General features: G+C 36.3%; 2 protein-coding genes across 2 annotated transcripts in view; one reads left to right on the forward strand and one right to left on the reverse strand.

Moving 5' to 3' along the window:
• On the forward strand, positions 1-14,678 carry efhd1 (EF-hand domain family, member D1). Its single transcript, XM_051863531.1, has 4 exons — positions 1-366; positions 7,801-7,948; positions 12,507-12,641; positions 13,731-14,678. The coding sequence occupies exons 1-4, from the start codon at positions 71-73 to the stop codon at positions 13,863-13,865; spliced, it is 714 nt and encodes a 237-aa protein (XP_051719491.1). The 5' UTR covers positions 1-70; the 3' UTR covers positions 13,866-14,678.
• kcnj13 (potassium inwardly rectifying channel subfamily J member 13) overlaps positions 14,353-17,614 on the reverse strand; it is a 23,085-nt gene continuing 19,823 nt past the window's right edge. Inside the window, exon 5 of the mRNA XM_051863530.1 lies at positions 14,353-16,542. Within this exon, the coding sequence (XP_051719490.1) occupies positions 15,941-16,542 (602 nt within the window). The 3' untranslated portion in view covers positions 14,353-15,940. The remainder of the gene's footprint in view (positions 16,543-17,614) is intronic.

Here is a 17,614-nt window from a genome sequence, read left to right on the forward strand (position 1 = left end):
GCCTCTCTCCCAACTCGAGACTAGTGTTCACAAACAGCTGATCGTGCGAGGCAGAGCATCACAGTCCGCAATGTCATCCGAGGAGCTCGCACGGAAGCTGCAGCGCAGGCTGGACGCCGAGCAGCGTGACACCAAACCCGGCTCACCGGTGCAAACAGGAGCGGACGAGGAGGATCCGCCGCCGGTGAAACCTGCCACTGCCGTGAACGGCGACACCACCTCTGAACTGACGGAGAAACTCAACCGCAGGCTGGACATCCACGACGGCACGGCGAAACCCAAACAGATGAAGGTTTTCAATCCCTACACCGAGTTTAAAGAGTTCTCCCGCAAACAGATCAAAGACATGGAGAAAATGTTCAAGAGGTCAGTTTATCAGCGCCATTCTAAAACTCAACCGCTATTAAAAATATTTATGTATATTAAGATTTATTCAGGTGAATCAAGTTATGGATGTATTGAACATTAGACAATAGCAAGAGTGAAGTTTGTGTGCGACAGTGACAGAGAGAGTTTTGGGATCATTGTGTTCTTGGAGCAGAAGGAATGTCGATGCATCACTTAAATTAAATCCCTGATTGATTATTTTTGATCTTTTGTTTATCATTTTCTTGATTAGTTGTTTTCTGAATCATCTTATTAAATTTATATTCCAATTTACTGTGCTTTAGTGACAATTGTATTTCTAAATAGTATAAAATGAAATGGTAACATAAAATAAAATAGTGTAAATTAAACAGATAGTATTTGCATAGTAAAAAAAAATCTATGCATGGTTCAAAATCAGAAATTAACAATATGAATTAAAAAAATAGTTATGAATGTAACATTAAATAAGTAAAAAAGAATTATCTCTCTTTCAGCTTTAGTGGCATTTGTATTACAAAAACACACAAAAAAATAAGTTAAATAATAGAATATTATTTAAAAAAAAAAACAAGAAATAAACATTCTGAAGCTCATATTAAAATAACAAGAATTCTCTCTCTGAGCATCCTCATACAGTGCCAAAATAATGTTTTTCTCTGGGGTCTCTCTCTGAACAGCCATTGTCCTGATTTCCCTCATTATTTCAGTACAAGGGTCCACTCACAAACTCCACGTCCCCATGGAACCCACTCCATGAGCAACAATGCCATCTTTGTCTGTTTGTGCGTGTGTTTACGGGGACTTGGAGGAGTCTATGATGAGAGAGTCTCTTTGGTTTTCAATGCATTAAAGTTGAAAAATAAATTCCTATCATTAATTTTCATCATATTATTGGATATTTTTATTCAATCACATCAAATTCGAACCGTATCTCTAGTAGTGCAACAAAACCAAACAATAACAAATAGCAAACTATCCAGTGTTTGATATGAGGAGAATCCTGGGATGTGCGTTTCACCTCAAAGACTTTGTTTCTGCATGTCAACCTCTGCTGCCAGATCATGGTTTTGCCAGAAATATGCACATATAAGGATGATCCCAAAGTTAATGTTGCCTTACCGTAACTGTAAGATCAGGGAGATGATTTATTGTACATAAAACAGATTTAGAATCTTGCACTAGAAGCTTCATTAACTGTGAGGTTCAGTCGAGACTGTTAGATTATATTGTGTTAAAGGAAACCAACCCAAAGTGTGTTTTGTATAAAACAATGATAACAAAGTGTGGATGTCCCATAGAACTAGGTTACGTCAGGACTGCAAGATGTGTCTGTTTAAGAAGTGCGTACTCTGGCCCACTTCAGATCAGTTCAGCCCAGTTTCATGAGAGATGAAAAAAGATGTCATGTATAAGAGGAAAATGGGTCAAAAGAAGGATACAGCAGAGTTAACACGTTCATAAACACAACTCACGCCTACTTATGAATGAGCACAGTGTGATGGATGGATGGATGGATGGATGGATAGATAGATAGATAGATCGATAGTCTTTATGAGCCTTCAAATCAAACTTTGACTGCTTTGTAATTTATGGAAGCTTGTTTCCGTCACAGAAAAAAAAATAATAAAGGTAATTGTGACTTTTTATCTCACAATTCTGGCTTTTTCTCAGAATTGAGAGTTTATATCTTGCAATTCTGACTTTATAACTAACAATGGCAAGTTTATCTCATAAATTTAAGAAAAAAAAGCCAGAATTGTGATTTAAAAAGTCTTTTTAATTTTATATATATATATATATATATATATATAAATTTAAAAAACTTTTATATATATATATATATATATATATATGGTTCAAAAGGACTTTTTAAAGAAATGAATCATTTTATTCAGCGAGGACAAATTAAATTGATTTGATCAAAAGTGACAGTAGAGACATTTCTAACATTACAAAAACATTTAAAATGTTTCCAATAAATGCTTATCTTGAATAAACTGATCACAGTTTCCACAAAAATATGAAGCAGCACAGCTGTTTTCAAAATGTATAATAAGAAATGTTTCTTGCGCAGCAAAATATCATATCAGAATGATTTCTGAAGTATCATGTGACGCGGAGTAATGATGCTGATAATACAGCTTTATCATTACAGGGATAAATTACGTTTTACAATTTTTTTCAAATAGAAAACGGTTAATTAAAATCATAATAATATTTCACAATATTACTGTTTTCATTCTATTTTTAATTAAATAAATGCAGTCTTGGTAAACAGAAGGGACTTCTTTAAAAAAAAAAAAAAAATCTTACCATCCCCAAACATTTGAACAGTAGTGTATGTGATGTATTATTTCTATGTATAAGTGTGCATATTTTTTTATCCTCTCCATCCGTGCCACTTTAGCACAGGGAGGGGTGCTGACCTGGAATGTGGCCGGCATGCAGGGGGCAGGACCAACATGCCAATCTCATCCTCCTCTTTCTGTTTGTTATTCTCTCCTTCTCTTTCTCTCTCATACACCAGGTCAGTCTTTTTAACCCTGACCTGCTTCAAGTAGTTCATAATGACAGTTCTAAGCACATCTGCAGTTACCAACAGATCCAGGATCAGCCTGAGCCCTGTTACTGGACTGCAGCATTCTGAATGCCAGGCTCTATAGTTGAATCTCTGCCCTGAGCCTTGGCATCTATAAATACCACAGCAGGAAACCAGAGAGGACAAAGAAAACGTCCACACACAAACACATGCGAAGCACCCGCAATTACGTCAGGGCAGTTTGTGTTTTCATGCATCCACACACATTTTTGAGCTGTGTGTGTAGGAGTGTGTTCTGCCAGTTGCTGAAAGCAGTTGCTGTCCTGGTCAGCAGATTCCCAGTTGTCTTTTAATCAGGGCAGGCAAGTGTAAGCATGTCTTGGTGGGGGCTGTTAAAACAACATCCAACAAAGAAAGAAAGTGAGGATATTGCATGAAATGGTTAAATTGAAGGGCTTTTATGCAGTACTTTAATGATGAAGGTTGAGCTGTTAATGACCTTTCAAAAACAATGTGTGAAGGAGACAAGATTAGACAGCCATTCAGAGCAACAATATGAAACAGCCTGATAAACATTCACATCATCTCAGATGTTTCTCTCTAAAACACCGTAGGAAAAATGAAAACATATGAGAAATACATAGAGTAATGTAATAGTATAGAGCTCTAAAATGAATGTGGATTGCAGCTCAGATAGCATTACAATAAGGTTCCTTTAGTTAACGTTATTTAATGCGTTAACCCAGTTTGACCCAGTTAACAAACATACAGTATGTTCTAAGAACGTTTTGCTAACGCTCTGCTAAAATTATGAAAGTTCAACACAACCAGATTTTAAAAATGTTTGAAAAATTTATTTTTTGGGTTATACGAACAATAATGATCAAATATTCCCTATTTGATCATTTTGCATACATTGTGGGAACGTTACTTCTGAATATTCTCTGAACATTCTGAAAACAAGTCGTAACATTTAAAAACATTAGATGAATTAACAAGTAGAAGTTCCATGAACGATGTATAAATAACTTTTTTGTGCTAACGTTTTGAGAACATTATTAGAGACCATATAACTTTGAACAATGATTCTATTAATGTTACTAGTAAAATGTTTGTTCATAACTTTAAGAAAACCTTGCCAGAACATAAGCCAAAGTTCAGAGAGCATTTCTTGTTAGCTGGAATGTTAGCTCTGAAGTCCATTAAATAAATGTATAGGATACAACTTTTTATTGTAATACACTCTTAAAAATAAAGTTTCCAAATATTTTTTTATTTTTTATTATTATTATTATTTTTAACCAAATGATTTTTGGTTCTCCAAAGTACCTTTCAGTGAACAGTTCTTGTGTTTTTTTCTTAAAGGTGGGGTAAGCCATTTTTCAAAAACGCTGTTAGACATTGTTGATATTTGAAATCAACCCAAACAAACCCACCCCTCTCTTCATTGCTCTGCCTCCAAAACTCACCTTCCAATCCTAACCTGCTATGAGTCGGTCTCAATATCTTAATTTGCTGCTGGCATGCGAGGTGAGTGCACTAACAATGATGCTGCATTCTCTAGCAGTCATCAGTGTGCAGTGGTTTACCTGCACAACTCTCACTAGCTGGCCACTGTTACACACGCAATGTGAGAGTGGGTGTCTGTTTATCACAGCTGATGATGAATGAACAACAAGGAAGCACAAAAAAATTAATGTACAGTACACAAGAGTAAATACAAACAAGAGTTTGTTGTTAGTCGCAAACAACACAGCAGCTCCAGAAAATCAATGACACTCAAACCCAGTGTTACTCACGTGTGGAGCGGAATCAAAGCAGCCTCCGCATCTGTTTTCAGGTCTTCCCGCTTAGCTCTCTCCAGCGCTGGAAAGTTTTTCTAATATTAATGCAGGTCCTAAAGTGCTCGCCCAGTCATAAACCTTCATTCCAGAGATATTCTTTTTAGCTCTTTTATATTGTGTCTTATCTCTCTTTCTGCAGTTTTTCTTCAAATCTCTCTCTTGCTCTTTCTCTCTCCTCGCTGTCATATGCCCCCTAATGCTCACTGGTTACACGTTCGTTGTTGGTGTCAGCCCGACTAACTTCCAAACAATGTTTTTGAAAAATGACTTCACCCACCTTTAAGAACATCTTAATAATCTAAGGAAATTTTATAAAGAACCATTTGTGCATTGGGAAGGTTTTGTGGATGCCAGTATAGAACCTTTATTTTAAAGGGTTATTTCACCCAAAAATGAAAATTCTGTCATTAATTACACACCCTCAAGTCATTCTACACCCGCAAGACCTTCGTTCATCTTCGGAACACAAATTAAGATATTTTTTGATAAAATCAGATGGCTCAGTGAGGCCTCCATTGACAGCAAGATAATTAACACTTTCAAATGCCCAGAAAGCTACTAAAGACATATTTAAAACAGGTCATGTGACTACAGTGGTTCAACCTTAATGTTATGAAGCGACGAGAATACTTTTTGTCTGCCAAAAAAACTAAACAAAATAATGACTTTATTTAACAATATCTAGTGATAGGCGATTTCAAAACACTGCTTCATGAAGCTTCGAAGGTTTACGAATCTTTTGTTTCAAATCAGTGTGTATCAAACTGCCAAAGTCATGTGATTTCAGTAAACGAGGCTTCGTTACGTCATAAGTGTTTCGAAATTTTAATGGTTCACCACTGGGAGGCTTGACTTTGGCAGTTTGATACGTGCTCCAAACCACTTATTCGAAACAAAACATTCGTAAAGCTTCAGAGCTTCATGAAGAAGTGTTTTGAAATCGCTCATCACTAGATATTGTTGAATAAAGTCGTTATTTTTTTTTTTTTAGTGCACAAGAAGTATTCTCGTCGCTTCAGAACATTAAGGTTGAACCACTGTAGTCACATGAACTGTTTTAAATATGTCTTTAGTACCTTTCTGGGCATCTGAAAGTGTTAATTACCTTGCTGGCAATGGAGGCCTCACTGAGCCATCGGATTTTATCAAAAATATCTTAATTTGTGTTCTGAAGATGAACGAAGGTCTTATGGGTGTGGAACGACATGAGGGTGAGTAATTAATGACAGAATTTTCATTTTTGGGTGAACTAACCCTTTAAGATTGCAATGTATTTGTAAATATTGAAATTAACATTAGCTAAGATTAATAAATGCTAAATAAATACAAAGTTCTGTCATGAAACTCTAGATGGCGCTGGCTGATAGCTCCTTAACTCATGCTTGCAATCACGTCATTATCTATAGGGCACAGCTTCGGTCCTGCTGTATCAGTAGCCAATGAGATCGCTGCTCAATCTTTAAATACTGGTCAACATTTGCTGTAGCAGTTTGCAGCATGCTTTCAGAAACCCTGCACCTTCCCCAGCTCCACCTGTATAGTTCTGCTACGGGTAATTCATGTACACTATATTGCTCACAGCAGCATGTTGTGTATGTATTGGCAGTAGCAAGTCCAATATTTGCTCTGCAGCAGCGTAGCAGATCTATTCCGCCAAGACCAAACATATCAACATTGTCATATCTATTACCATGCCAAACAATCTGATAGTTGTCATAACAGAAGTATTTTTAATTATTTGTTCATGTAAACTATATACAGTGCATCAATGCAGTTAACTAATGTTAACAAATGGAACCTTATTGTAAAGTATAAGATAATTAAGTCTGAAGATTTTCAGAGAAATGAGTTCATAATGACATTTGACTTGATTTCATACTTAAATATCTTGAGCCCAGTTTGAAATGTCATTATCACTTCTAATAATCGTGAAGTTTTGATTTTTTTTTTTTTTTTTAGGAGGAAAATCTGAGACGCATGAAACTCTCTCTATTTTGCTGTCTAGGAGAATAAAATGGCATCTCATTCATGATTTTCTTTTTCTATGTTGTGAGGGAGAGAAGTAGAGATGAGACGATGCTCACCTGTACTTTTCTGCCACCACGAGCCTGTTCTTTCTAAAAGCATCACTCAAACCAAAATAGAAACACGTGCCCACTCCTTCAATCTCAGCCTCTCCACTTTCACACAATGTTCAAGACAAACACTCTCTCTCTCTTGCACACACATGCGATCCTGCTGGTTGGTGTGGCAACAGCTGGGTGAGACTCTATAAATACTCTCCTCCGTTAGAATCTCTTTTTCCTGCTGTTTCTGCCGTCACTCTCCACCTGCTGTTCTGCTGCCCTCCCTCTGCTGCGGCTGTATAAATCTCATGTCAACAGGCACTTCTAAGTGTCAGTAGTAGCTTGACATGATCCATATGATGCTAGAATGCAGTTAGCACTGATAAAAGTTCAAACGTTTGGGGTTGATAACATTTTTAAGGATTTTGAAAGAAGTCTTTTATGCTCCCCAAAGCTGCATTCATTTGATCAAAAATACAGGGGGAAAACAGTAATATTGTGAAGTATTTGTCTATTTGAATATATTTTAAAATGCAATTTATTCCTGTGATTAAAGCTGAATTTTCAGCATCATTACTCCAGGTCTTCAGTGTCACAGGATCCTTCAGAAATCATTCTAATATGATGATTTGATGCTCAAAAAAAATTCTGATTATTATTATTATCAATGTTTAAAATGTTTTGCTGCTTCATATTTGTGTGGAAACTGTGATAAATGTTTTTAGGATTCTTTGCTGAATAGAAAGTTCAAAAGAATAGCATTTCTGAAATAGAAATCTTTTGCAACATTATAAATATATTTACTGTCATTTTTGGTCAAATTAATGCAACCTTGCTCATTAAAATTGTTATTTACCAATAATGGTGAGATGAATTGTCGTCATAATGGAAAAACAATACAAAATGTCTGTAATTAATAACAGAACTTTAATTTTAGGTGAACTACTCCTTTAAAGCTGTTTGTATATGTATTTGTGTGTAGATTTGACTCTGGTAAAGATGGCTTCATCGATCTGATGGAGCTGAAGCTGATGATGGAGAAACTTGGAGCTCCACAGACTCATCTGGGGTTGAAGAACATGATCAAGGAGGTGGATGAAGATTATGACGGCAAACTCAGCTACAGAGAGGTATGCATGTGTGTCTTTTTCATGCTTACAGCTTTGTTAGGTCTATCATCATCCTTGATGACTGATTTGATTAAATCTTTTCAGAGATTACCCTCCATGGAAACCACTTTAGACTCTTACTCAAATGATCCTATCACAGCACATTTTTGAGAGGTCTGTAAGAGATAACGTCTCAGACTTGTTTTATCTCTGAATGCAGCTCTGATGTGGCTTCACATTTAAATTGCAATCAGATTTAATCACCTTAGTCAATTTTCACCTGGCGGGTGATAAAATGAGCCAAAACAATCCTATAGACTTACACGGAAAAGGGGCCACAAACGTATAGCAATCAGAATATCATAGGCCCTTTTTACACCTGGTAAACTTGGTGTCGTTTTGTTCGATCAGATCACAGGTAGATGAGGGAGACATTCCCGTTTACACCTGGTGTTTCTTCGAGGGAAGGGTCTATGGGTGGGTAAAGCTGCTTTTCCACCGAAATTACCTGGAACAATTTGTCCCAGGAACTTTTTACCCCCAGACCTGTTGCTGTCTGCGTTTCCATCGCAATCTAAAGTACCTAGTGGACTCTTCTTTCTTGCTTGCGCATGCGCTGTTGCACGCGCACCGTCCGTGCGGTCTCGAAATTTGGGCTGCATGCGGATGGGGTGTGTGGCCGGGCGCAAGCCCTCCGTATGACGAAAATTACATCATGCGGACGGTGCACGAACGCGGACGGCCGAAGTATACCTGGGGCTTAAGGACACTGGGCTCGTTTGCAGTGGTCCGAGCCCGGGCGCGATTGTTCCCGGTACCCCTGCAGCAAAATGCATGCCGGTTAGAAATGTGTCCGAGGGTGGGCCGCCTTGCTCTGATGTCATGCCGACGTGTGTCAAAAACCTCTCGCGAGGGCAAGGCGGACGTGTCGGATTCTGCAGTCAAGCGCAGTTGCTCCAAAGCCACTGGAAGACAAGCCTGCAACCTTTAGCCAAAAAAGCGTAACAGCTAATGCTAACGCTCAGTCTCTGGCGGTACACAGTGAAGGAGACCAGAGGCTGTTTTTTGAATGGATGTCAATGGATGAGGGGCTTCACTATGCTGATTAAACAGCTTTTGTGGGGAAATAGCTAATCATTTAATTAATCGACAGCCTGTTTGCAAATCTTTAGCATGTTTTACACTAAACAATACTTTAGTTGGGAACTATATGTAGATTTTAGCTTGATAAAAACATATTTTTTAAGAGAAGGCAGACTAGGGAATGTTGCGACTGGTGTCACTGCCATTACACGATAGACTGAGAGGTGAGCACATGATTAAGTTAGCCGCTACGCTTTCTCCAATGGTAACCCACACAGCAGGAGACTCCTAGGCGGATCCGCATTCAAGTCGCCAAACCCGCGTGACTGTCACATTCGTTTTGGTGCCGCCCAGAGGATCAGCTCCGCCTCCGGGCAGCGCCGTAAATTCTACTGTCAATCAGCGGATCCTGAGCGGACCCATGTCGGATCCGTGGACGCGCACGCGCCTTTACTGTAACGGTTGTATCAATTTGCGGGTCCGTCGCGGAGGTAAGGTTTTAATCGTGGATGCGGAGTGGATGCAGCGCGGAGCCATGGGCGGGTCCGCGATCCGCCTTCGTTGCAGATCCGTCAATGCGCGCAAGTGGACGCCGATACGGGTCCGTTCGCGGATACGTTCCGGAAGCCGCGATACCTCCGCGGCCGATCCGCCGTGGAATACTTTTGCTGTGTGGGAAGAGATACAGACAGACAGATACAGAGATACCGTCCCTAGTTCCTGCAGTGGAAGCGCAGCTTAAATCTATAGGCTTTTTCAGATCTTTTTTATGTAATGGACGAAATAAACTCAGGCAATTTACATATGAACACAAAAAAAGACAACACAATACATACGGACAGCATCAGCTTTCGTTTCTGCTCTGAAAGCCGCAAGACTATTCCCAACACTGTGAGCGCATGTTAGAAATCAGGAATAGTTAGAGAACATTGTGCTTGGTATGTTTTTCGTCTTCAAACCAAACTTGGGTCTTCAGTCCATAAAAGTTTAAGGGCCCTATCATACAACCGATGCAATGTGGCGCCAGGCGTGACGCAAGTGATTTTTGCTAGTTTCAGCCTGAAGCAGTTATCATTTTCACGTCCTGCGCCACGTTGTTTAAATAGCAAATGCATTTGCACCCATTTGTGTGCCCATGGGCGTGCTGGTCTGAAAACGAGGTGTGTTCAGGGGCATTGTTGGTGTGTTGCTATTTTGAGGCAACTGAAATAAACTGCACAATATTCAATGGTGCAATATTTGTTTTGTTATTTAAAGGGCATGTCAGTAATATGCACCTATATGTGGGTGCACAATGCGCATACACTCTGCTTATTACACACACACAGGGACGCACAGCAGCACACAAACATGCCAAATATTAAAAATAAAAGGATTACAATGTAAAAGATTATTATTGTGTGCATAAAGGTAAATGCTTTGGTGGAATCCGGCCTGTCATGTTTCCTTGCTAGAGAAGCGTTCGTTTTTTCCGGTTTCAAATTCCGCCATGTAAATAGCGAGCGCAACTGGCTTTTAAAGGAAATGGGAGATGAGACTCTGATTGGTTTATTGCACGTTATGCCAAAAACACACCCATGACTCATAAAGAGAATAGGGACAACTGTTTTAGACCATGCGCCGGGCGCGCCGACCATTATTCTTGTCGTTAAATTAGCAAAAGTGGATTCAGACACGCCCTAAGTGCACCTGCACCATGCGCTTTAGACCATGCGCTTAGATTATTAAAATAAGGCCCATAATCTCGTTTGGCTAGCGCACTTCCCATAATGTTTACGCATTAGGTCAGTAGGTGGAGAGAAAGCGGTCTTTTGCACTGTTTGAATGCATTCAACCACATGAGCGTTTACACTTCTAAAGCAATCCGGTCTAATGCGTTTTCGACTACCTCTGGAAGTGGTCGAAAGTGGACAAGCTCAAAACGTTTTAGACTCCATTTACATCTGTATTTCGAGTCATCTACTTGTGATCCGATTAGGCGTATGATATTCTGATATATTCTGATATATTTTTAAGAATTTAAGTAATTACTTAAAAAATTTAAGTAATATTTACCAATGCAAAACTGACTTCCGTAGATTAAAAAATTAAAAAAATCTTCAAAATTATATATGATTTGTTGGAATCAGACAAAAAAAAAAAGAATGAGCTACAACTGTTTGAAGTCGATAGAGTCAGCAAAGTCAATTTTGAGTTTTCTGAAGGCTATATGAAAAATATAAAACTTTGTTCCCATGGTACCACAATTGTTTGATTAACATTAATGAAACAGAAAGCCTATATATTAAGGCCTACTGTACCGCACGGATTTTATATTACGCATCAGAAACTAATTACTTTAAGCTAATTAGAATTGCTACAGGCTAACCCTAATCGACAAATACACCTTCTAACTTTTGTAAAAGTGACCTAAAATGGGTTTTCAAACTAGGGCCCGCAAGGGATTGACAGGGGGTCTGTGGAAAAGTCTAGAGAAAAACTATATATAAATAAAGAAGATTAAAATAAATAAGCACATAAATAAATTAGATTAAAATAAATAATTGCATACATAAAATCATTTAAAATAAATAAATTAATATAAAAGTGATTAAAATAAAAAAATAGTTATTAATCTATTAAATAGATTATATTGGATTAAAATAAATAAATAAATAAATGATTAATATAAATAGATAAATTAGCTTAAAATTAAATAAAATTAAATAAACAAATATATAAATAATATATTTAACTGTACATTACTATAGTGAGTAGAAAAAATATATATGTTACTTTATAGACACTAATTTTAAATTTGCAATACTAATTTTTCAGTGTATAAATTTGGTGTTTATAAAAGTTTTAAGATGGGGGCCCCTCACATGAGGATGCTCACATTTGGGGCCTGTGGCATCTAAAATATTGAAAACCCCTTACGACTTTATTTAGTTCCATTTTGATTTTTTTTAACTTGTGGGGCTGTCATATCCCCACACACACACACACACACACACACACACACACACACACACACAAACAGGTGATAGTGCAGCTGTGTCTTAAGCACAGTGAGTCTGTTGTGTGCCAGATGCTGCTCTGACTCTTGTGATTGGACAGATATTCCACATGGATAAGATTACACACACACACAAACACACACACAAACACACACACAAAGATTGTGCAGCGAAAGGGGGGAACCCCATATAAGGTCATTCTTTTGACCTCCCCTTGCCCTCAATGAAATCAGTTGTGTTTGGATATGATCAATTAAATAAAAAGGTCTCTTCAGTATATACTGCATATAATTTAAAGGGAAAATATCTGCAGTGCCTTTCAGTTTGAAATAAAAACAGCTGAACGTTTAGTTTATGTGCTGACATGCCAACTAAAGTCAGATGCTTTTGTATTTATTTTTAGAATTGCATAGAAATGCACCCTGACATGAATTGCTGATAACCTTTAAAGCTATTGAAACTTCTCTGTTATTCAAATCTCACAATCTCTGTGTCAGTTCCTGCTGATCTTCCGGAGGGCCGCAGCAGGTGAGTTGCAGGAAGAGAGCGGGCTGATGGCTCTGGCTCGACTTTCAGAGATCGATGTCTCGACTGAAGGCGTTCTTGGAGCGAGGGACTTCTTTGAGGCCAAGGTTTGTGGGTTTTTATATCTTTTCATGTGAAAGAGTTTTGATGCATGGAAAAGCACTACTCCCACGTGCTTCAGAAAATGTTTTTTGGCCTTAGTCTCCCCCTTGTGGTCATATAGTGTAAATACAGGCTGGCATCTACAAAGAACACATCAGCAATGTTACAGAGGAATATTTTTTCACAATTGAATCCCTATGTCCTAAATTTTTTTACTTAAGAAATTCTGATATTTTAATTTATGCTAACCTTTTAAAATATTATTATTTATTGTATTAAATCTAATGGAAAATTTGTGCAATGTTTTACATGTTCACATTAAATTTTTAGTTACATTTTACATTACATTTCAGTGTACTTTTTATTTATTTTTTTGTTATATTTTAATATTATTATGTATTCTTTATTATATTATATTATCTTTGTTTTTATTGTTTTATTTTTAATACTATTCTATACTTTATATTCTATATACTTTTATATTATATGTACATTTACATTATATTAATTATAATATATTATCTTTATTCAGCATTTGCATTTCTCATAATTATTATTTTAGTGATTTTTGTGTATTATTATAGTATTAATATTCTTAAACTAGATTTTATTTTTATATTTTCAGTTTTCATTTTTATTTTAGTTTAAGTTTTAGTAATTTTCTCATGTACTTTTGTCATTTTCATCTGTTTTTTATTTTCTATTTAGCTTTAATTAATATTCATTTCAGTTTTAGTTTCAGTAATTTTAATATTTTAAACTTATTCATTTCAGTTAATTCCCAAGGCAGCACTTCTCATTTAGTTTTTTTTTTTTTTTTTTTTTTTTTTAAGTTTGTCTTTCATATATTTTTATTTAAGCTTCATTTCAGTTCATTAATTTTTTTTTTTTAATAGTTTTAGTTTTCATTTGTCAGCTTCAGGTTTGGGACACACCTAAAAAATTATTAAAAACCCCCAAAAAATAAGCCTGCACTACACAGTTGCCATTTAACTGATTTTTAAAGTCTTTTAGCAGGACTACAGCAATCGTAATGCATTTATTTTTATGAAGACATATAATTAAAATGTGTTTTATTGATGTGTTTGTGGTAGGTTCAGGCTCTGTCTGTGCGCAGTAAGTTTGAGGCAGAGATACGAGAGGAACAAGAAGAGAAGAAGAGGGTGGAACTTGAAAGAAAACAACGGCGTGCTGCATTTAAAGAGCTGCAGTCTACATTCTGTTCATAAAGCACATGCACACACTACAGTTTAGCAAATTTATGCCTTTTAAAGAGCACATTTGACTTGCACACAAGCACAAACACGCATGCTCAAACACTGCTTCTTGTACCTCACACCTATGTGTAATCAAAACCACAGCGTAACACTGAACAAGTAGCATTAGCGTTATTAGTCACTTACAGCTATCCTGAAATATGCATGAGGAATTTGTTTCGCTGGTGACGGCTGACGCGAGAGATGAAGCGAGTGAAATTTCAGGAGACTTGTAACGTAGGACTTAAACAGCATGAACTCTAATATACTAGATTGTGCTTCTATTTTAATCATCTAAGCAACTATATATTTTTTAGAAACAAGAAGTTTATTGTAAAATGTTAATCATAATTTTAAATAGTTGGTGTTGTGGACTAAATATTGATTATGACCAACAGTGGAAACAATGGAAACAAAGGGTCAAGAAATCTGTTTATTTTTTATAGATTTAAATCATGCATTTTGTTTCTTTTTTTTTTTTACTTTTTTTTCCTACATATTTGCCACCTAAATATATGTTTGTTGTTAAGTTTTGGTAGATTGTGTTTGATCAGATGTTCATAATATGCCAATTACATAAATCCTATTAAATCACTGTATTTTTTCAAAGAAATATTTTTTGTAGCTGCTTTATGTGTCTGTTTTATTCCATATGTGCAAAATGGAATAATTGTTGTTATATATCTGTGACATTTATTCTGTCTGAAATGTCTAGTGTATGCCAGTAGGTGGCAACACTGGAATGGGCCAACAAAACAAGCACAATAAAGTATTTTGCTGAAATAAGTTGCATTTAACTATCTAAGATTTATTGTTAAAGAGACATAAAATGTTTTGTATGAAGGGATAAAAGGCATAAAATGTTCTTTAAGGATAAAAAAACACAACCACAGTCTACACAGATATTTTAATCCAGTTTTTGTGCTCCACATATCAAAATAAATGCATTTCTTTTACAGATCAGTTGCCACTCAGTGTAGCTTGTATTCAGAAAACTAAATTACTACACAATTCTTTTCCAGCCTTCCACAGTTTAATAATCAAGCTTTATACATATAATAATCAGCCTTTCCTGATTGATTGACAGACAGTACATGTGCTATATAATCACCTACACAGGAAAAATCATACAGTGTTGTGCCACCAATGCGATTGTGCTAATGTATTTTGTTTTATTGCATAGATTGCATTGCACTGATAATATTGAGAATTTTCTTTCCCAGAAGTAATCTAGTAAATAATCTATTTATTTATCTATATACTTTATTATTTACATCATTGTTAATGTTCAGTACAGTATTCAGTCTCTTGAGCTAAAAGTCCATTTCATGACTTGTTTTGAAAGTTGACTTTTTGAAATTTGTCATTAGGCACTTAATAGGGGTGTTAATGAACACTTTAAAAGTACAGTTCAACAACAACAAAATGTATTTTTTTCAGTGACTAATGTATAATATTAGTAATGTGTTTATCTACTTCTGTTGTATGGAGAAAAAAAAAAAAAACACATGAAACAAGAGTTTTCATTTTTTGGGAGAATTATCTCTACCATTCATATATTTTGATAAAAAATACTTTGTAGACAAGGAGGAAACCTGTCCATATAGGGCTTTAATAATTTATCATTTAAAAATGGGCCCCTCTGACTCGGATGCAGATGGATAACACAATGAAAATGTCCAGGTGCCGAATAAATAAGGGCTCAAACATGATGGTGTCAGTGGATTCAGGGTGAAGATGGTCAGTAAAATTTCTCATAATAAAACACTGGAGATTCCTCTTATTTCCAGATGAAAACAAGGCCTTAAACATCAGTCATTGTGTGTTCAGCAGTACTGAAGGATGCAAGTGTGAATCATTGTGTCCATTTAGCAGCAAAAATGGTTTCCTAATGGGACGAGATGACATAACAGATCATAACTAACTGAGGTTGTCTTTTGGGATAAAAAAGTCATACATTGGAGGTTGTGTCATGAAATGAAATGCCCTTTTTATGAACGGAGAATTCATATGAAATCATACACCCTTGCATAAAAATACAACCACTGCTACTCCACCCGGTCACTGCCTTCCCCGTTAATCTGGACCACCACGTGTTCTTTCTCCAGTGCGTCAGTGGTGTGTGTGTTGGGGAGTGTGAGCGGACAGGGCTGTGTGTCAAAATAGCGCATGCTTTCGGTTTTGTTCCGGCCTTTTCCATGCAGGGACGTCACCCTGGCAAAGCAGCTGCCATACTGGATCTCGTCAGGCAGGTAGGACGTCCTCTTGTGGTAGCCAGAACCCGTGCTCTCCTGAGAGGCGGTGAGAAACACCACTAATTCAAAGTGTGATTGGCTGGTTGGGGCATTGTTTAGGGGGCTGGATGCAGTTATGGGGTGATAAAAGGTCAAAGGTGACAAAAAGAGGGGGCAAGGTCGTGACCCCAGGTTATCAATGGTGAAATCCATTGCGGTTTGATGGAGTTCATGATCGTCACGTTCTTCGTAGAGAATGGCACTCACGCACACGTCCACCAGAGGCCTTGGAAGCAGGTTACACACGCGGAACATCAAACAGCGTTGACCTCTGACCTCGCATACTACAGCATGGGGGCTGAACAGGATCCCACCACAGCGCTTCTGAGGGCGGGAGAACTTTGCCACAAATGCACCTGATGGAACAAACAAAGAATATATGAATCTGAGGAAATAGAATGAAAAGGAACTGAAATAAATAAAACATTTAAAAAAACTAAATAAAGCTGCAAAATATATATTTTAGTAAATTAATAATAATAATAAAACCACAAATGCACATGTGAAGTGACAGAAAAAAATATATATAATAATTTAAGGAAATAGAGTAAAAACTGAAATACAAAATAAACAAAATAAATAATTTAGTAAATAAAGTAAATAATTTAATGACAATAATTGAACATGTGTACATATATATTTAATTCATTAATAATAATAATAATAATAACAACAAAACCACAAATGCAGAAGTGAAGTGTGAAGTGAAGTGGCAGAAAAAAATATTTTTTAATTTAAAGAAATAGAATAAAAAATAAACAAATTAATAATTTAGCAAATAAGTGAATAATGTAATGATATAATAATAATAGAACATGTGTATTATTAATAAATTAAATAATTAATTTATTAATAATAATCATAACAATAATAATTTATTTAAAAAGCCAAGACAAACTGCGCCACAAATGCACATGAGAAGTGACAAAAAATAATTTTGAATAGAAAAAGGTAAAATAAAACTGCAAAATAAATAATTTATTAAAGTTAAAAAATAATTAATTAAAAATTATTATTATTGTTATTTTGGAAAAGGTACAGTGGGTACGGAAAGTATTCAGACCCCCTTACATTTTCACTCTTTGTTATATTGCAGCCATTTGCTAAAATCATTTAAGTTCTTTTTTTTTTCCTCATTAATGTACACACAGCACCCCATATTGACAGAAAAACACAGAATTGTTGACATTTTTGCAGATTTATTAAAAAAGAAAAACTGAAATATCACATGGTCCTAAGTATTCAGACCCTTTGCTGTGACACTCATATATTTAACTCAGGTGCTGTCCATTTCTTCTGATCATCCTTGAGATGGTTCTACACCTTCATTTGAGTCCAGCTATGTTTGATTATACTGATTGGACTTGATTAGGAAAGCCACACACCTGTCTATATAAGACCTTACAGCTCACAGTGCATGTCAGAGCA

Source organism: Ctenopharyngodon idella, chromosome 15, assembly GCF_019924925.1.
Source record: "Ctenopharyngodon idella isolate HZGC_01 chromosome 15, HZGC01, whole genome shotgun sequence".
In the NCBI taxonomy this organism is placed as follows: Eukaryota; Metazoa; Chordata; class Actinopteri; order Cypriniformes; family Xenocyprididae; genus Ctenopharyngodon; species Ctenopharyngodon idella.